We start from the raw sequence: 18,687 nt of genomic DNA on the forward strand, positions 1-18,687 counted from the left end.
CTGGACTTATGACGAGGGATGATGGCTGGAGAGAGAGAGAGAGAGGGGAGAGAAAGGGGGCCCGACGCGGGGAGACAACTTTTTTTCCCCTTTTCCCTGTGCACAGGTTCCTGCGAGTTTTTTCTCCTACGACAGATCCCTAGACGATGGCGCGCGTCCGTCTGTTGAGACGGGCCTGAACCCGACTCGATATCCTCGTTCACGCAGGGCGAGAGTTCCGACGGCCGCGCGCGCGCGTGCACGTTCTGGATTAGAGCAAGACGACGACGACAGAAAGGCATTGTAGTGGGACTGAAAACGCGGTTTGGCCCATACAATTAACTCGTGGCATGCCTGATTAGGATTCGTCGCCCATCCACGTCAGCCTGTCGGGGAGACAGGAACGTAATCATCTCTAGGGAATCCCGAACTCACGAGCGGTTCCCCGAGCGGGTTGCTGTTCTGTGCCTCTATGGTTCTTCTCATTATTTTGCGTTTGGTCTTACTCAGAACCAACTCAGACCAACAGCTAACACCAGCGCCCGCGAGTGCGGCCGACCGAACTATATCTCCAATTTGCTGCTCAATCCAACCATTGACAAAGACCAAAGCTACATGTACGGAGCGCGGAGCAGAAAATCCATTACCCAAAGACTTCAATCATGAAGTGATACTCAATCTTGCTGCCGTCGTGCCGCCCCCGCACCGTGAGCTGCCGGCACTTGTCTGCCAGGATCTCCCCGACCACCGGCGCTCCGCAGTAAAAGACTCCGACCTTTAGCTCCTCATCCTCCTCCTCCACGTCCCGCCGCTCGCCGCTAGCGCCTCGGGTACTACCGCGGTCGTCGGCTCTAGCGTCCCCATTTTCGCTGCGGTGGTTCCCGTCTGTTCCCACCTCCCCTGCGTTTGCCATGCTGTCGGCTGCGGCCCCGCCGCCCGCGTTCGCTTTCATCCTCTTGCTGGCACGGAACCTCCGCATGTCCTCGTAGTGCCTATCTAATATGGCATCAAAGTCGGGCCGCCCAAAGTGCGTCGGGTTCAGCAAGCCCGTCAGCGGGCTCTCTGGGTGCTCCTCGGTGCGGTGCATCTCGAGAAGCCAGCGGTACACGTGCGTGACAATGTCCCTGCGTTTCTGGGTGACGTGCGTGGCGATGCGGATGTCGAGGTGCTGGGATGGGCCCCCGTGGCGGCGGTGCCAGTCCTGGCTTCGCGAGACCGAGTTGAGGAGGTCGGCGATCCAGAGGAGGTAGTTTCGGTCGCGGACCGTCCAGTGGAAGTCTACGCGGCGGTAGTCGGGGGCGAAGGTGAAGGCTTCTGATGGGTTAGGGGGCTTCGTGGGGTCATTTCCATCCGGGGCCTCTGTTGTCGTTGCTGCTGCCATTGTCGATTCTGAACCCTTTCGCTCGTTGGTCTCTTTCTTCTCTGTCACGACGGTCGCCTCCGAGTCGTGGCGGTGTTGGTGGGCGCGGTGCTGATGCGGGTGTGTCGGGCCCCCGTGCTCCTCGTCATCGCGCGCCTGCAGGTCCGCGAGGATGCCCGAGAAGGGCGTGACGCCGATGCCTGAACCCACGATGATGGTGTGGTTGAAATCGTAAAATCGCTGAGCCGGCGCACCAAAGGGTCCGTTGATACCCACCTCAATCTCCGTTGCTGCATCGGCTCCTTCCTCTCCTTTCCCGCCTAGATCACGAAGCCGCTTCGTCCAGTTCCCATCCGTCTTGATATGTAGCCGGAACTCCCGCCCCTGACAAATGGAGACGGTGAACGGATGCCACTGGAAAGCGCTGATGGCGGGCACCTGTAGAAACACGTACTGCCCGGCCCTGTACTTCCACATGCGCTCGCTGGGGATCGTGGCCGCGACCTCGACCGTCTCGCCGTCGAGCACCGTCAGTGTCGCCCTGATCCTGTGGAACCCGGTACCGACGCGGACGACGCGCTCGACGAGGATCAACAGCGTCGGCACGGCGAGGAAGTAGCCGAACATGGGCCACTGCAGCAGCGCCGCGGTGCCGTGGGCCATCATGAGGCCGATGATGGGGTACATGAGCAGGTGCGCCAGCTGAAAAACCTCGTAGTTCCAACGCCGCACGGCAGGCATGCTGAGCAGGGCGAGGAGGTAGAAGAGGCCTAACGCCGTGATACCCGTGAATCCCGGCAGCGAGCGGACGTACCCGACGTACGGCCTCGGCACCGCGTCCGGGCCCAGGACGGCTGCCACGGCGTCCTGGTTTTCGGGTCGGCTCCCGTGGTAGAAGGAGCCCGTGAGGTGGCCTACGGCGTGCAGCGTCGCGAGCGCGAGCGCGAGGCACGAGATCTTGATGTGGAAGCTCTGGCTGAGGTCCCAGTTGATGAAACGGGAAACGCGGTAGGAGCGGCGGAGCATGGTGGAGAAGTAGCGCGACATGCTGAGGATGAGGAAGAAGAAGGTCGGGTAGAGCATGCCGGCGCAGGTCTTTGCGAGGACGACGCCCCAGCCGAAGGCGGCGCGGTACTGGGGGGTGGTGGCGTATTTGACGCATTGCCAGACGCCGAAGGCGATGAGGGAGGATGCGACGAGGCCTAGGAAGGCGATTTCGGGGCCGTGGACGGCCCAGTAGGCTCGGAGGCGGCGGGAGAGGCGGAGGTGCTGGATGAAGTCTCGCTGGGAGGTTTCCGAGTCGGCGTCTTGTTTCAGGGAGGGGATTTTCCATTCGCGGACGCGGGCTGCGAAGGCGGCGCGGGGGATGCGGTGGGTGCGGGAGGTGTCGTCGTCGTCGTCGGAGCCGGCGAGGCCCATTACGGAGCGGAGGAACTCATGGCGGAGGCGGTTCTCGTCTGGCGAGGAAGACGACTGGTTTGGTTTCTCTGGAGAGGTGTGACGGCTGATGACGTGGTGAGGCTTTACCTGACCGCCGGGCGCGAGCTCGTCGTGGGCGGCGTCGAGTTTGGCTTCGACTTCGGCGTAGTCGATGTAGCCGTCGCCGTTGTGGTCGAGGTCGTCGAGGAAGGAGGTTATCTCGTCTTCGGTGAGGTATGTGACGCCCTCTTTGGGGTTCGTGACGGGGTGGTTTGTGGGGGTAGCCATGTAGGCCCTCGTTGTTTTGCTGATCGAGTACCCTCACGGACTGTCGTTTCTTCTGTCTGTCTGTCCGTCTTCCTTTTATCGAGTCGCTGTCACCGAGAGAGCGATGGACACCAATGGATATCTGAAGAGAAGACACGGTCGGGGGACAGAGAGTAAACGACGGGCGTCCATGGTGTCTATATCTTTGAATGGATGCAATGACAGCAGGGCCTTATTGGGGTTTTGGACTATGGAAACGGGACTAAGATGCGTGTTGCGCTCATTTCACACTTGGCTCTGCTTGGCGGTGATTTCCCCTTTTTCATGTGCCAATGTGGGAGTGTTGCGCGCTTACTTGGTGCGGTGGTGGTGGATCGCGTTGTCGTACGTCAGCCGGGACGAGCCAAGCTTCTTGGTGTTTTTGGCACGGATACACGTAGTGTAGATTCCTGGATCTGGTGCGCAGAAGGGAGTATCAAAAGAGACCCGCAGTCTCATATGTCTTCATTGGATCGAGGCTACAATGCTCTCTTTCAATAAGTTGAGACCTAACGTGAAAGAGTTGAAGAACATCACGGCTCCCTGCTGTGCGAAAGGATACATCATTGCTGGGGTTCAATACACTAGAAGCCTCAAGGCGAAATCGTACATCAACATACGTCGTAAGAAATGTTCTAGGCCGTCTTAGAGGCTTGGTATCCGGACCGTCGCATTGGTACAAAACTCAAAACACAAAAAAGATTCCATGGTACGATTTGGACGAGCCATTGACTTCACTGATTGCCGAATTAGTCTTGCACTTGCAAACTACAATAACACCAGGTGAACTGGCCCTTTTTCACTGGCTTTTACATGGTCTTCTTGGTTTCTTGGCCTCTTCTTGGCTCCTGGTTGGCGTCTTGGTATCTAAATCAGAGAGGATATCCCGCTCGTCATCACGGTCTGCCGTCAATTACAGAGTCTCTGATTGGTTTGGGGGGGCAAACGAGGTTACTGCGATAAGCACGATAGGCTCTCTCTGTGTGTCGTGGAAAGCGCACAGGCCAAATGACGTATGCTGCCTTTCTGGTGTGGCTTTCTGTGGTGGTGCGGTGACAGAAGCCCAGACCTCTTCAAACTCCCACCTAAGCGTGCTGAGGCGCCAGCGACATTCAGGTCCACCCGCCGGGGCCTCCCGTTCTGCTCCCCCGGCATGTGCCGGAGCTTTTTGTCTGTGCCCCTCCCATCCTCCCACCATCTCACGGATGCGTTGCCGTATAGTACGGAGGTCTTTAATCTACTGGATCAGGTAGAGGGGATATGTAGGATACATTTAGGTTGGTTGTTGGTTTTATCGCATAATGATCTCGTCTACTGAGGAGGGCGGTTATCAAACACTGAACTAGAGGTGACTTTCTCAAAATCAGTCCCCTCGTTTCGCCTGTGAGATTCCCCAGAATGCTCGCAATGTTGGTAAATAGAGATAGCGTAGAGGGTTGCCAAACAATGCTTAGATGTATCCTTCTAGTTTTACGATTCTTTGAAGTCCATCAATTCATTCACACCTTGACCGGTGATCAAAGGTAGGCTTAATTGAAGCGCGCCTTCCTCTGGGTTCTGACCTTCAAGTATCTCTTATCAGGAGAAGGCCCATATAGCTTGTGTTCCACATCCACCATCTCTGATCCTGCGCAATGTGGCAAAAGAATTGATGGAACGTGACTCCAAAGTCGACTCTAACACCGTCCAGTTGAATGGAGATCTAGGCATATCAACGCACCTTTCAAAGGCCGTTCAGTTCCGGGGCCATCTCCGTGCCCGTACAATTATATTTGTGGGCCCCACCAGTCTCTCGTCATCGCATCACGGCGCCGTCCGGCACCGACTTCGGTCCCCCGAATGAGAAAAGAAAAAGAGCTATAGAGCCTTTTCTCTCCCACGCGACAAGACAAAAGATCATCCTGGCTCCTCTGGATATAGTTATCTCGAACCTCTTCTTTGATTTTTACCTCTACCATCTTCTCTCCATTTAAATTGTAGGACTGTAAGCCCGGTACTTCTTCACCTAGGACTGAGGTCCGTCCTACAAAGTGCCCCACTTCAGCCAGGAAGGGAGCCAAGCCATACCGCCTTACACGCAGGCAAGCAGGCAGGGCGAATTTACCCCGCCGTCCAGCGTGAGCCTCACCTCACCTCATCCCACCTCACTCGACCCATCACCAGCACCTCACACTCACTCACACTCACTCACACTCACTCACCCAACGCAGCCCAATCCCCAAGCACCACCACAAACATCTCAAACTCCCATGCCCCTACGAAGCAAATTAAACCTCGACCCCCAAACCAAAACCGCAAACACCACAACCTCAACCTCAATCCCACCCGCCAAAATGGCCACCCAAACAAAAGACCGCATAACCTGCCACGTCCTAGACACATCAGCCGGAAAACCAGCCCGCAACGTCCGCGTCCAGCTCTCCACCACCATCCCCTCCCCTCACTCCTCCACCGTCACCTCCGGCTCCGCCTCTCCCAACACCACCACGCCCGGAGGCGTCCTCAGAGAATTCGAATCCACCACAGACGAAGACGGCCGCGTCAAATCCTGGCTGCCCTTCTCCTCCGCCACCTCGTCCGGCGAGGTCCCCGTCTACACCCTCGACGACGTCCTCGGCGAGATCGAGGCCGCCTCCGCCTCCGCGGCGACGTCCTCCCGCTGGACTCTCAAGTTCGACACGGCGTCCTACTTTGGCGGCGAGGACGAGACCTTCTTCCCCGAGGCCGTGGTGGTTTTCACGGTGAAGAGGGGCCAGCATTATCACGTTCCGCTGCTGTTGAGCCCGTATAGCTATACCACCTACCGGGGCAGCTAAGCTCGGATGTCAAGTTGTGATAGGGGGATGATGTCGGATTCCGCGGGGGAATGAGGTGAGCTGGTTTTGTGGCTGAGAGCGGGATGGTTTCCACGTGGATAGAGAATCGAGCTGTGCGATGGCCGGTGTCTGGTGGTAAATCCCACATACCGTGGGTCTGGACCATGGACCTCTTACTTTGGGAATACCTCAAGAACCAGAGCAGCTCGCGTCCAACACATTACCAAAGCCACTAAGAGGGATCGTTAATCACGTTGAAAGGGCAGAAGAAAGGACCAAGTGAATAGTGCAAGAAACTTGCAACTAAACGATAGAATTACTATGTTTTAACGATAGTCTGTTCACCGTCGTAGGTTATTGTCCCTCGTGATGCACATTTCCACCCGTCAGGATCGTCTGTGAAGGTGAAAATTCAGAGGACCAATATCCTCTATGACGATGGCCTAGTGTTGTACCATCCCTATACTCCGTGTCCAATCCCATTCCCAAAATCAAAATTCCAAGCCCGCCTTTGGTTGTGCCCAACCCCATGTTGCAGGTCAAAAGAAAACTCCGCGCTTGCGCTGTGGTGTGTCTGTTTTACAAATTCTTTTCGGCCGTTTTAATCGTGTGCGCGGTACATCGGGTCGATAGTTCGCCGCCTAGTTTCGTGATTCCTCACTTTCGTATCGCAGATGTTGTGAGTCTACGGCTTCTTCCAGCCAAGCTTTCTAAACAGGCTGCCTTTGCGTCCGTTGCTCTGAGCCGACGTGACGGGCGAAAGGTCGCCACCGCTGTGGGAAAGCATACTCTCGGCATCGTCTCTGCTCATGCGTCCCGCGGCCGGCAAACTAGACTGGCTGGTGTTGGACGGGACGTCTGCTTCGAGGATGGCGGCTTCGGCTTCGGCTAGGGCTTCGCTGCTGTAGAGTGCCTCCATTTGAGGAGTGATGCGTCCATGGCTGATGGTGCGTCTATGCTTTTGCAGGAAAGAACGTTGTGTACGGGCTCGATTTCCAGCGAGATCCTCCTGCGAGATGACTGCGTTGGGCGAAAGGTTGGCGTCGGGATGCGGGAGCGTAGTGTTGCGTTCTATATTGCTTAGTAAATGGACCATAGATTTTGCGCCTCATTCCAAGAAACTTACCTCCGTTGAAAGGCTCAGGGAAGCCAGTGTCTCGAAGACTAGCCTGGCTCTTGGTCGACGGACTTCGTGGTGTGTTGGTCATTGTGTGAGGCTCTGCACGAAGATACGATCTTAGTTTATTGTGGGGGAACCGATGGTGGAAGATCGACGGTAATAAAGTGGCGGAAGGTCAGGTAGCGGTCACAGCGGGGAGTTTTTTGGGGCCAGTATTCAGTGGAATAAAAGCGTTGGAAGGGTGGTGGTAAATAAGATGGGTAGAGTCCCGGGGGGGAAATAGTAGACCGCAGGTGGGTGAGAGAGGCTGCTCCCTTTGTTGAGGGTAGGTAACAGAAAACTGTTGCAGAATAACTGGAATTCTGGATAATAGAGAGGAAGGAACAAAGAAGTTTCGGGAGATAGAAAGGTGAGAGGAAAATAGAACAGGGCGAGACGCCGTCGGGATTTCTTTGCTGAGGCAGTTCGGTGATGAGTGTTGCCGTTTGATCCTTTAGCGTCTTGGGCAATTACGAATCCCCTCCCGAATAAGACGAGACCAGTTAATGAGACCGGAACGGCAAGGTCAGGAACGAGACGAGAGCAGCAGCAGCAGTAGCAGTTATGAGCAAATGAGAATGCGAGACTCCGCACCGGTAATCCGCCTCTGGGCGTTCTCTTTTCGCTCAATAGTGTGAATGGAACACAGTAGCTGGAACTAACCGCGGGAATGGGGCTTCAGATGGGGAGGGGTGGGATAGTCACGGTATTTAGAGCAGGTTGCAGTCAGAAGAAGAGTGGCCACTGGCCTATGCTTTTTTGGCTCTTCTTGTTTTGCCGCATCTGGAAACACGTAACCGTCTTTCCGCCTCTTGGATTTCCTGTGCACGGCGGGTAACGAATGGCCCCGGTGTAGGAGACTTGGAGGGGATCCCTACGAGGTCTGACTTGCGTGCCCTGGTGTTTCTTGTTCGCTCTCGCTCCATCGCTGGGTGCTGCGCTGTTCGTTTGCTCGGGCTCGGCCTTCCGCTTGCAAAGGCACAGTCGAGCGCAGCAGCAGCGATGAGATGACTGGGCCGCAGCAAAGCACAGCAATGCCAGCCAGTGACTAGGGGTGGCAGGGTAGTACGGCACGAGAGGCGGGGAAGAGCTAACAAATGTTCGAGGACATGCAGCCTTAGACATAGAAAGAAACGCAGAAGCCGGAGCACTAAACTCGCTCAGAGACACACATACCAGCGGTGAAGTTTGGACGGATACTTTTGGCTGGTTGTTTTGCTTGGTCTGCAGAAACACTTGAGCAGCAACTTGCAGTAGCCAGCAGCTTATAGCCAGCCAGCAGCAGCCTGGGATGACCTGCATGAGAGACTCGGGCACACCATGCGCACATGGAACTCATGACGATTGGTGTTTGGCAGTGTCATGTTCCGAACTCTGATGGTGCCACACCATTCGCAGGCTTTCATGGAAAGTTGCCGAGAAAAAAGAGTCCCAACAAAAAAAAAACACTAACAAGTGGTGCAAGTGAAGAGAAATGTAGAGTGGCCTGAAGGTGGAGGAGCCTCCGTTCTGCGAGAGAGAGCACGGGAATCCCGGCGGCGGAGGACAGTTTCCTCTCTTGAGCATCGTGGAATGACGAGTGGACGACAAGGGTTCCGAGCAAACGGAAGAGGGGACTGAGTGGGTTGAGAAAATGGAAAGAAAAGAACAGGCGAGGAATGGAGATTGGTGTGCTTGGGGGACGGACAAGAAACTGAGAGACATGGCAAACATGGGAAAATGGCATGGCTTACCTTGGGCGACGAAGGCCATTGGTGCGATGTGTGCCGGTATTCCGCTCGGTTGAGAGCCAGAGCGTCAGCGGTGGAACCCTCTTGAGGAATAATCCTGTCTTGGGTAGGCGGTAGGATAGGCGGGGAGTCTGGGCAAGACAGCGCAGCGCAGCGGGACGGAGAGTTGAATCCGTGTTAACCAAGCGCTCAGCTGTCTGTGGTATGTTCTGGGCGGGTTGACTGGATGTCCCAATGATATTGCGTTTGCGTCGAGTGGCAGAATCGGAATGACGAAGACGTCGAGGGGTCCAAAGAGGTCTCCACTGAACAAGCGCGCGGTAGGGGACACAAGCTGGGTTTTGTGCCGAAGATGATGGTGAAGAAGAAACTGAAGACGCTGAGTACGAATTCTTGACAAAGAGTATCTTCTTGGCCCAAGCTGTTGTCGTCGAGAGTCGAAGCTGAAACGGCTTTGCGGGGTTAGGTAGAATGGGTGTGGGAAGGTATTCGCAGGTTGCAAGGTTCGAGAATAGGTGAGAAGCTTGGATGTTGCGGAATGTCGAGTCGAGGAGGTGTGTCTTGTCAGAGAAGAAGATACGACAATCTCAGAAAAGTATATTTTTCAAGTTTTGAGGCGGGGATCTCGAGTCAAAATGTTGTGGTTTGCGTTGACTGTTGACGTGCGGTTCGTTATGCTGAAAGTGGGGAGGAGTGATGACATTCAAGTACAGATAGAAGTTCAAGGAAGGTGCGGTGCAAGTGGTGGTCAAGGTTGTTCTTTCCAAAGTTACGATGCGAACCGTGGACTGTGTCAACCTCGCGGGCAGGCGGCATCCCCGTTGTTTATATCGTCTAGTGCTATTGCCCTCCCTCACTTGGACGGGAGTGACTTGGAGAGAAAGTTGGAAGGCCGCGACCGGTGAGGTCAGTTTTGTCAATCACTCTACTACCATGTTGCATGTCTGAGTGCAGAGGAAGGGATTAGTTGACAGTGATTGACACCAGTGACCGAATTGATCACCGGCGTAGCATCTCAAAGGGGCGGCCCCCCGCCAGGTGTACCCGGCCGGTCGGTCATATCCGTCCCACGGGCTTGAAGAGGTACCCAGCCGCGCCTTTCCCAACCGGGAAAAGACTTCCAGGGTTTAACGCCATTTAGCACCTCGTAGTCGCTGTCCCAAAACCGCGATCCCCATCACATCGCAATATGGCACCTGTCCGGCAATTGTCTGTGACTTTTTTTTCTTTCTGTTGGTGTTGTTGTTGATGATTCTTTTCGAGCTATCGCCCGTGTGTTATTCTCATCCACCAGGCTCTGACAATTCTCATGGGTGTCGACTCATGACGTGCCCCAGCCTCTAGTAAGCAAGATGGAATAAAAAGCTTTCTTGCTACTGGCCCCAGTCAACTGCCACGATTGGCGTTAGGGACTCACTACTCGTGCAACACCAGAAACCTGTCCAGACGCAGCTGTCATCAAGAATCAAAGCAAGAGAACCAGGAAGTGGTGAAGGCTGTTTTTGAGGGAACCCAAACATCTCCCTTCAAGGCTCACCGTCTCCATACTTCATCAACCGCAACCGAGAGTATCCGGGTTAATCGTCACCGTCCCCAGTGTCACCTCGTTTCCCACATCAATTAGCGTTCCGACGATCCAGCGATGCCAATCAAACCCCACGGTTGGGCGCTCACCCGATGTCTCGGTGTCTCATTGCCGGCTCCCTCACTGGCCTCCAGGGAGACGACTGACTCTTTTACTCACTAACGTAATCATCTCACTACTACTGCAAAGCAACATCGTGAGGCCAGCAAACAAGACACAGCTCCCCGTGACTTGTTGCTGACCGGCACACGGCACACGGCAGACCATGAGGTTAGCTAGCAATACTAACTTCAAGACTGACAAGTCGTGGACTTCCCAAGCCTCAACCGTCCACGTTTGTACTAGCTCTTGGCGCCGAGCTTGGCAAGCGGCGCAAGCCTACCCTACCCCGGCTCAGCCCAACGCGCAGCGTCGCAGAGCCTAGAGGGGGACCGCACTCTAAATCCAACTATGCTTAGAACTCTCATTTACCGCTCCCTTGCCCACAAAGCTGTATCGGTACTAGGCGATGAAGAGTCCCCTAGTGTGTAAGTGTATGTACACTACTCCGTACTCCGTAGAGATCGGGCACGTCTTATTTGAGGCCTTATTCATTCCAACCGGAAAGTCTGTTGGCCCGCGGGTGCCATGTCCCATGGAAGAACAACAAGAACCCTTTTCTTGCCTTTTCTCCATGGGCCACCGTTGCTGGTATCCACTCCAATGGGCACCCTTTCTTGCGCCTTCTTCTCTCAGCTGGAAAGGGGACCAGCAGTGTCCCACAGCCAGGCAGTTTTCCCTCTCTCTCGCTGAAATCATTCGTAAGCATCCCTACCCCTTCTGCGCCTACTATAGGCTATACTCCATTGGGACAGATCCCATCACTGTTGAGGACCGGAAGACAACTGCGGCGATGCGGCGGGCGGAGGTGGGGTACCTAGGTGTTCTACATTCTGCATTCTCCCACCGGAAGGGACCCTGACGACCTGAACAAAATGGGTGGAGCAGGCGCCTTGCCCGTGATTGGCCAAAGCGTAAACCACCCCGCGCCACACATCGAGTGGATATCTGGAAGCTGCGCAGTGATTCGTTCTCAGCCACAGTTGGGGACCATTCCGCGTTACGCGGCCTCCGATCTTGCTGTTTCTGGAAAATGTGAAGAGTTCAAGTTTCTTATCCAAGTTTCTGCCCACCAACCAAACGCTATGAAATACATTCGTCAAGGAGAGCCACAGGCTTCTCGGCGTTCCGTCACTGGAGACCTTCCAAGCCTCTCCCAGGCGCCGAACACCCGAGCCGGAGACCGTCTTCCCATTCTCCACTACGCCGCCACTCCAGTCATGAATCTCCCAGCAGGACAAGCTCTTCAAATGTCTCCAGCCAGCAGGCCCCACCCCGTGGTCATTCAACTCCACAACGCACACGAATCCCGTCGCCGCCGCCGTCACCGTTTGCCCGTTGCGAATCCCGCTGACCCTCGGCTTGATTTCAATCTCTGATTGCTACCAATTCCGTGAACCGAATGCTACTGTGTTACCGGAAAACCTGGGGAAAAGGAAAGGTTTTCAGGCTATTTGGCATTCTGGCAATCTGGTCCGCTGAATGGCATGTTTCTCACGGTTCGTGCGCAGTTCATGACGGCGAAAACGTGAAAGACAACGTGTAGATCACGGCCCAACATCCCACGAACCCAAACCTCAGTGACGGGCTCAACTGGAACGTTGACGTCTCTCGTTCCGTTCCCAATCTTATCGTGCCCGGGAGTGTCCTATCTGCGCATGTCTCTTCTCCCAGGCATGATCTAGCATTCCCTACGCCCACAGCCATCCCATTAATCAATTGCGTTCCTGAGATGTCCACTTTTTCTTAACCACGACAAGCTACTGAGACAGATATCAAATAACCTCAGGTAGCGTTCCTTGTAACAAGAGCTGAGTTGAGCTGAGGCCGACCCGTTCTAGACCATGTTTGGATATCCTAGGTTGAATGAGGAAAGCTCGTGAACGATACAGTTCGGATGGCTTGACTCCCGTCGGGCAGTCATCTCTAGTACTCTACGCACCGACACGGTACTCTTGACCACTGCAGTCTGAGAGAGAGGGCTCATTTTCGTCGTTCTCTCTGCTCTCGCTGCCCAGCCATCAAGCTTTAGCTTCTGGGCGTCTGCACGTGCGAAGAATAACCTGCAGCTGCGATTTGAAATGTTTGCTGTGCGCTCCCCTCGTACTTGGCTTAGTCTTCTTTCCCCGGCTTCGCCATATGCCGAGAAGCGCGCTAGGCGAGTCCAGACTATGCTTTGAAGTGAGGACATCGTACCTTGATCTCACAGAACGCATGAACAATCGCCTACACTTTTATTCATCTCGATAAAACACCGTAGTCAACTAGGCTTCCTCCACAATCATGCTGAGGCTTACTAACTGTCAAGCAGCCGTTTCAATATCTCCGCGGCGACTGTGTCATGACCTTTTCTCACGGCCACCATGTAGGCTGTCTCACCGTTTCTGTCGCTCAAGTCTAAGATGTAGCCAATTTCGTCTCTTTCACAAGGCTCGCAAAGAGTTTCTACCATAGAAGCCAATCCATGATACGCAGCGATATGTAAAGCGTACTGGCCATACATGTCGGGTTGGCAAAGCAAACGACGGCGATCAACTCCTGGGTGGTTGAGAAGTATCTTCGCAATCGTCACATCATTGTAGCCGACTGCTGTATTCAAAGGTGACTTGAAGGTCCTCGCGGCACACACATCCACTTTGGCGCCCAGATCCAGCAAGGCTTTGACCATGTCCACCGAACCCGATCGAACAGCTTGACACAATGGCGTTGTGTTGATCTCGCCACCTCTGAAGTTGACGTCGCAGTTCAACTGTCGGACAAGATATTGGACGGTCTGTACCCTGTTGTGCTCAGCAGCTTGAAGCAATGCACATCCTAAACCAAGCATGCTTTCTTGCTCCCTAAGAGCCGTTGTTGTACCATAACAGAGAGTACACCCTTGATGCACGACTAGAAGCTGAGTGCACCCCTCAGCGGCCAGCAGACATATGAGTCGCTCCTCGTAGGTTATCGATCCACAGCCACGGAATTTGCCCATGTTACTGCGCCGGATCATGTTTTCTCGAGATGATAGAACGATGTTCTTGGTGATCGCGTTGCACTTTTTGAGAAAGCCTGGAAAGATGGACTGCTTCGCATTTATACGCTCACCACTGTTGCGGGCATGTTCCATCCAAAAAGACATAACGTATTGGTGTAGCTTCAGTGCTGGTTGGGCCAATGTGTCGTGTTCCAGGTATCGGACACAAAGCTCGAACACACGATAATGACACATTATTTTGTTGGTTGTCGGGTCTTGGGCAGCCGGGTCGAAATATTTCAGCCCGCAATGGTCTACCAAAAGTCGATGGATCGACGTATGCGCAAACTGCACGATACTCGGCCCAGGTGTTTCCTGAGAACCGGGTCGGATGACCTCAACGAGGCCTCTCGACCACGTTCGGATACATGCGGCAAAGTCCAATGTTTTGAAGTGTTCCAGCTGTGACTGCCACGTATCTGGGTAAATGAGTATTGAGACAGCTTCCATCACTTCTTGAAGTGACAGAGCCTCCTTGGCGAAAGCTATGAGTTGGAGGAGAAAATAGCTCTCTTCCCGCATGGCGTCGTCGGATTTTCTGGCAAGCCTTTCGAGGATCTCATCGTACAATGCCTTCAGCTCCTTCGGGATTTTCTGGATTCTTTTCAGAATATTTTCGGTGGTGGCAAAGTCTACTGTAGGCCAGTTGTCTAGATCCCAGACGACCAAAACAAGCCACATGAAGTTGTGATTAGCCTTCATACTGAGGTTCTCAATGAGAACCCGGCGACGTTTATCTTTCATGTGACGTCCCCCAATAGTCTTTTCAAGGTAACGGCCGATATCTTCGTTATTGTAACTCTCCATTTCGATCACAGATCCTCTCGAGATTGGGGAGAAACGAGGGCGTGTTGACGAACAGATTTTGAGAGGTATGCCGTGATGAACGAGGTTTTCGAAGAATTCGAACCCTGAAGAATGTTTGCGATCGTTATCATCCCATTCGTCGAGAGCATCGAGGAAAATAAAGATCTTCCGCACGGCAGCATTGCCCCCTTGTGGGGAAGTGACTTCCAGAAATAGCCTTTTCAACTTGTTTTGCAGCTCAAACTGAGTCCACGAGTGGCCTGGCATCTTCCATGCCCTAAGGAAGTCCTTGAGAAGATGTGTAGGAAGGCATTCGGACCGAGTGATTGCATGATACAAAAGTGTCCGATACATGCCTACGCCTGAGCTGCAAAATGGTTGTCTGTCACGAGACTTCGCCTCGAAAAAGAAATTCAGAGTCAGCCGACTATCGGGTTGCTCTTTGCGTTGCTCACAATACCGAACAGCCTTTTTCATGAGGACCGATTTTCCTGAGCCAAGGTTTCCTTCAACTGATAGGAACGAGTGGTCCTTGTCTGGGACTTCCCAATCCATGAACTGGGAGGTCCGGAATAGCCAACAATCTGGGAGGCTATGCTGATCATTTGAAAACACTTCGTCATAACGTCTTCTTAGTTCTGGAAAGCCTGATACCAAGATATCCAAACAATCTGCGGCAAATCAGACGTCCAGTCACGATGATAAAGCATTCAATGTAACTAACCGCGCCGGAGCTGCTCCCCTTTTTCTGTCAGTCGCTCCTGCTCCATGTCCATTCGATTCTGCACTATCTACTATCAGCAGGCCGCTTCCGCGTCTACCTTGAGCCTCAGAGTCTACGTACAGTCGCGATTTCCCTCCTTGGTCGTTGGTTCTGCCGATGGAGCGCGCAACTCTTGGAGGTCAGCGAGCGCTTTCGCTTCCTCAGCCAATCTCAACCTCGCAGCAACAGCAGCAGCACATAGCTTTGATATACCAAACATGACCTTCTTGCAATCACTAGCCTCTTCGTTGTCAAACTTGCATAGCGCCGAATGATCCTTGCCCGCAAGAGAGATAGGCGTTTCCTGACTGCTTGGAAGACCCAACACGGCCGACTTTTTGTCGACGACCTGAAAATTACGGGATTAGCCAATTTGACATTTTCTAGAAGAGGCATACATACTAGCCCAGTCATGTTCTCGGGCGGAATAGTCTCATAATAGCTCAACACGTGGAACTTTTCCAGGCCATGTCTAAAGTCATCTCTTATGACGTCGGCAAAAAGAGAATTCCTTTTCAGCGCTTCCATGAAGCTTGGTTGAGGGTTGCGAAGAACTACACTGAAAACATTGGCAACAACTGAAGCGAGTGAAGCGAGTTTACTGCCATTGTGAGGTGTCCCAAAGAATGCCATGCCGTATGTTGCGTCGTAGATTGCCTTGTATCTTTCGTTCTGTCTCGCTTCCGTCATAGCCTCAAGCCATCAACCGTCAGCATTCCACTATTCATTCCGTTGGCTTGCGCTTGTGACATTGACTTACTCTCTTCACCACTATTCCCCCAAGACTGTGGCACACGAATATGAGCGGTCGATCAGGTTCGGCCTAAATATCATCAGCAAAGTCATGACTCACTGACTAATATAAGGAATGGTTGATGCAATACATCGCGTTCCATAATTAAGAACTCCAGCAAACTAACAACCCATTCTTGTATACCCTCACGCGACTTGCGGAAGGCAGGGATGGCATCGTAGCCATACATCATGATGCGGGCTTGGGGCATTTTTGAAGGGAGGAAGTCCTTCAACCACATCTTGCCACCACTGGTCCATGCCTCGGAGCTGTGATCCTCCGCACCCGAAAGATTTAGTCCGTGGACAGCGACGATACTATATTGTGAAAACATTGCGTTAGCTGATGGTTCATAACGCGGAGCTGGCAAAGCATACTCGACATTGGGCTTGATGGGGGCCTTGGGATAGGCAATGACGCTCAAGAAGTTCAGTTCCTTGTCACTTGAAGACATGTTGAGAGCCCTGATATGAGATAATATCACGAGGTTGCGAATGAATGGAATCGGCGTTAAGAAAACAATGAATGTAGACCAGGGCGGGAGGAGCCGTAGTCGAGGTATATATGATCCACGTTGATAATTCCCATGACCCTGTGAAGTCTGATCCAGTCTTCGTCTGAACCCCCAAGAACCCATCGTTTTCAAGGGTGTGTGGTACCAAGAGGCAGGCTGCGTACTTATGGTGTATTTGAAGATCAGGCTGTCAGCAAACAGGCCGCCTTCAGGCGAGACTCCTGCGGATGGTGTAGTGAGAATTGGAACTGAGCCGAGTGATTAACGGTGTTTTGATTGACTGGAGAGATGTCTCCAGGCCATCATTGGACGTGGAACGAATGGTGTGTCACACCTCAATGGGAATTTGACTCGTTCCGGACTGGCTTGCATCCAGTGTGAGTCCCGCACGATAGCAATAAATAACATACCGAGGTGGCTAAGGGGCTGATGTACAGCGAACCTCGATATCTCGATGGAATCGGAGAGCCTGTGTACTCTGATAGAATTGTCTTTGGATTTGTCTGACTAAATCTTGAAGGAGGGATGGTGGAGGGGCTTTTGCGAAGCGCCGAGGTATTTGAATCTAAATAAGCAGAAAAGAGCCTGATGTGTAGGTTTGGGGTCACACAATGTTGGAACAGCCCCGGGGCACTGCCTTCCCTCTTTAATTCCAGAATCGAACCCCATCAGCCACTCTGCAGTTCGCCGTAAGGCATTAGCTTGATGTTCCATCAACTCAGATCCGGCTTCGCCTCACTAGATACTAGGGCGCCTGCAGGTGCAAAAAGCTCCTCGTAAATCCGAAAAGCCTAACCTTGGTCCCACGAGATGTGTTCGCCAAGTTCATACTTCCAGAGTTGATAAAACAAGACATCCCTCATTACAATCCATACAACATCGGCCTCAGCTATCTTGTCATCCATCTTAAAGCGTCAACATACTATCATTGGCTGTCGTTCTCTGGAACATACCAAAATCCTTCGCTCCTTGCCAATCGTCTTTCTTTCGTCTTTTGCGATGCAGTTAACCTACGCCATCCTCCTGCTCGGCATTGGTCAACATGCTCTTGGTCATCACCTTGAAGCCAGGAAGGAGAACTCATGCTCGGGCATCAAAATACCTGAGGACTGCAAGCCATCCTCGGGAGAAGCATGGACATGGTTCACAATGAGTCAGTGCGTTCTCAAAACATTCACGATTGACAAACTCATCGACTGCATTGGAGACAATGATGCGAATATATGCGAGAGGCTCCCTGAATACCGAACCGACGACGAAGTCCTATTCGACGGACTAGATGGGAAGAATGACGGGAAGTTTTGTATCAAACCCCGTGGAATACTTTGGCTAGCAGCAAGGGCGGCAAGGGAAGCCGGAGCGCCCTGTAACCTCGATCGTATCTTCTACTGCTGCCCCGATGGGAACGTTGCTGGCTTCAGGTCTTGCCTCTGCTCCCATTCTGTCACCGACGAGAAGTTGACGTGCATGTCCGACGCCCTCGGATTGTTGAGAAGCAAAGTCTTCAATGGAAAGTGCGAAGAGGGGATTCGCGACAGAGATGTCAATGTCAAGAAGCGGATTCCACACCCAATGCCCGCGAAAGGCACGAAGATTCTCCCTTGGAAGGACAATTTGATTGTCAAACTAGGTGAACAATACAGTTGCTCAACCTTTGATAGAGGCAACTAGTGGGGTTGGATATCATTTTGCGGAGTAAGGATAGCCGTGTCACTTCACATCACCTACCTGAGAGGCGTTATTGCGTAGCAACTTTCAGCCATAGAGGGAAATAGTGCGGAGTTTGGATTTTTGTTCTACGCGCTGGACAGAAGTTGGGTTCCTGCTTTCAATAAATTTGTCGCTCTCTGACTTTTATTTTAATGAGGTCCAATTCGTTTGAAACATGTACAGTGGAATACCTGGTCGCTTGTCGGTGTCAAGCGTAGCAATATCTGGTTTGCGTCTGGCTAAACCTAATGGATCTATCTTGAATAGCCGACTGTTAATCAAAGACACCAGGCTGACGCGTTCACTTGTAGTGGCTCGGGCAAAGGGCATGAGGAGTGTTGTGCGTCAGCCTATGGCTGGGCTAGAGCGCAAGACGCGTTTGGAGACAATAGCGACAGACCAATGTTGGAAGGTTAGGACGACTGCAGCGCCTGGCAGGCAACTAAAATGAATGAACCGCGATAAACAAATGGCTGAATGCAAGTGTTAGACTGTATTAGCTGTGGGCTCGACGGGTGGAGTTTACAAAGGCCAGTCAATGATGCCCTGATGTCCAAGAGCGTCCGATAAAGGTGGAATAAGGGGATAAATGAAGACGAACGAGCATGTAGGCATTATTGATGTTGAT

At 53.0% G+C, this 18,687-nt stretch overlaps 8 protein-coding genes across 8 annotated transcripts; 3 read left to right on the plus strand and 5 right to left on the minus strand.

Moving 5' to 3' along the window:
- Positions 1-622: 622 nt before the first annotated feature.
- CLUP02_10421 (FAD-binding domain-containing protein) lies at positions 623-3,046 on the minus strand (the record flags this gene model as incomplete). The annotated part of the gene is made up of 1 exon (XM_049289397.1): positions 623-3,046. The coding sequence occupies one exon, from the start codon at positions 3,044-3,046 to the stop codon at positions 623-625; it is 2,424 nt and encodes an 807-aa protein (XP_049146542.1).
- Positions 3,047-3,121: 75 nt separating this feature from the next.
- Positions 3,122-3,523, minus strand: CLUP02_10422 (uncharacterized protein; the record flags this gene model as incomplete). The annotated part of the gene is made up of 2 exons (XM_049289398.1): positions 3,122-3,287; positions 3,381-3,523. The coding sequence occupies 2 exons, from the start codon at positions 3,521-3,523 to the stop codon at positions 3,122-3,124; spliced, it is 309 nt and encodes a 102-aa protein (XP_049146543.1).
- Positions 3,524-5,397: 1,874 nt separating this feature from the next.
- On the plus strand, positions 5,398-5,880 carry CLUP02_10423 (hydroxyisourate hydrolase; the record flags this gene model as incomplete). Its single annotated transcript, XM_049289399.1, has 1 exon — positions 5,398-5,880. One exon carries the CDS (start codon positions 5,398-5,400, stop codon positions 5,878-5,880), a length of 483 nt encoding a protein of 160 aa, XP_049146544.1.
- A 685-nt stretch (positions 5,881-6,565) lies between these two features.
- Positions 6,566-7,088, minus strand: CLUP02_10424 (uncharacterized protein; the record flags this gene model as incomplete). The annotated part of the gene is made up of 2 exons (XM_049289400.1): positions 6,566-6,951; positions 7,007-7,088. The coding sequence occupies 2 exons, from the start codon at positions 7,086-7,088 to the stop codon at positions 6,566-6,568; spliced, it is 468 nt and encodes a 155-aa protein (XP_049146545.1).
- Positions 7,089-7,542: 454 nt separating this feature from the next.
- On the minus strand, positions 7,543-9,711 carry CLUP02_10425 (uncharacterized protein; the record flags this gene model as incomplete). The annotated part of the gene is made up of 7 exons (XM_049289401.1): positions 7,543-7,657; positions 7,785-8,373; positions 8,429-8,438; positions 8,493-8,712; positions 8,773-9,329; positions 9,481-9,557; positions 9,627-9,711. 7 exons carry the CDS (start codon positions 9,709-9,711, stop codon positions 7,543-7,545), a joined length of 1,653 nt encoding a protein of 550 aa, XP_049146546.1.
- Positions 9,712-9,958: 247 nt separating this feature from the next.
- Positions 9,959-11,832, plus strand: CLUP02_10426 (uncharacterized protein; the record flags this gene model as incomplete). Its single annotated transcript, XM_049289402.1, has 9 exons — positions 9,959-9,978; positions 10,033-10,084; positions 10,156-10,223; positions 10,301-10,454; positions 10,544-10,624; positions 10,700-10,877; positions 10,915-11,154; positions 11,226-11,261; positions 11,342-11,832. 9 exons carry the CDS (start codon positions 9,959-9,961, stop codon positions 11,830-11,832), a joined length of 1,320 nt encoding a protein of 439 aa, XP_049146547.1.
- Positions 11,833-12,749: 917 nt separating this feature from the next.
- Positions 12,750-16,472, minus strand: CLUP02_10427 (uncharacterized protein; the record flags this gene model as incomplete). Its single annotated transcript, XM_049289403.1, has 7 exons — positions 12,750-14,646; positions 15,004-15,013; positions 15,124-15,391; positions 15,445-15,735; positions 15,803-15,865; positions 15,927-16,152; positions 16,213-16,472. 7 exons carry the CDS (start codon positions 16,470-16,472, stop codon positions 12,750-12,752), a joined length of 3,015 nt encoding a protein of 1,004 aa, XP_049146548.1.
- Positions 16,473-17,348: 876 nt separating this feature from the next.
- Positions 17,349-18,476, plus strand: CLUP02_10428 (uncharacterized protein; the record flags this gene model as incomplete). Its single annotated transcript, XM_049289404.1, has 4 exons — positions 17,349-18,019; positions 18,125-18,188; positions 18,243-18,292; positions 18,371-18,476. The coding sequence occupies 4 exons, from the start codon at positions 17,349-17,351 to the stop codon at positions 18,474-18,476; spliced, it is 891 nt and encodes a 296-aa protein (XP_049146549.1).
- Positions 18,477-18,687: the final 211 nt, after the last annotated feature.

This window comes from Colletotrichum lupini, chromosome 5 (assembly GCF_023278565.1).
Source record: "Colletotrichum lupini chromosome 5, complete sequence".
NCBI lineage: Eukaryota > Fungi > Ascomycota > Sordariomycetes > Glomerellales > Glomerellaceae > Colletotrichum > Colletotrichum lupini.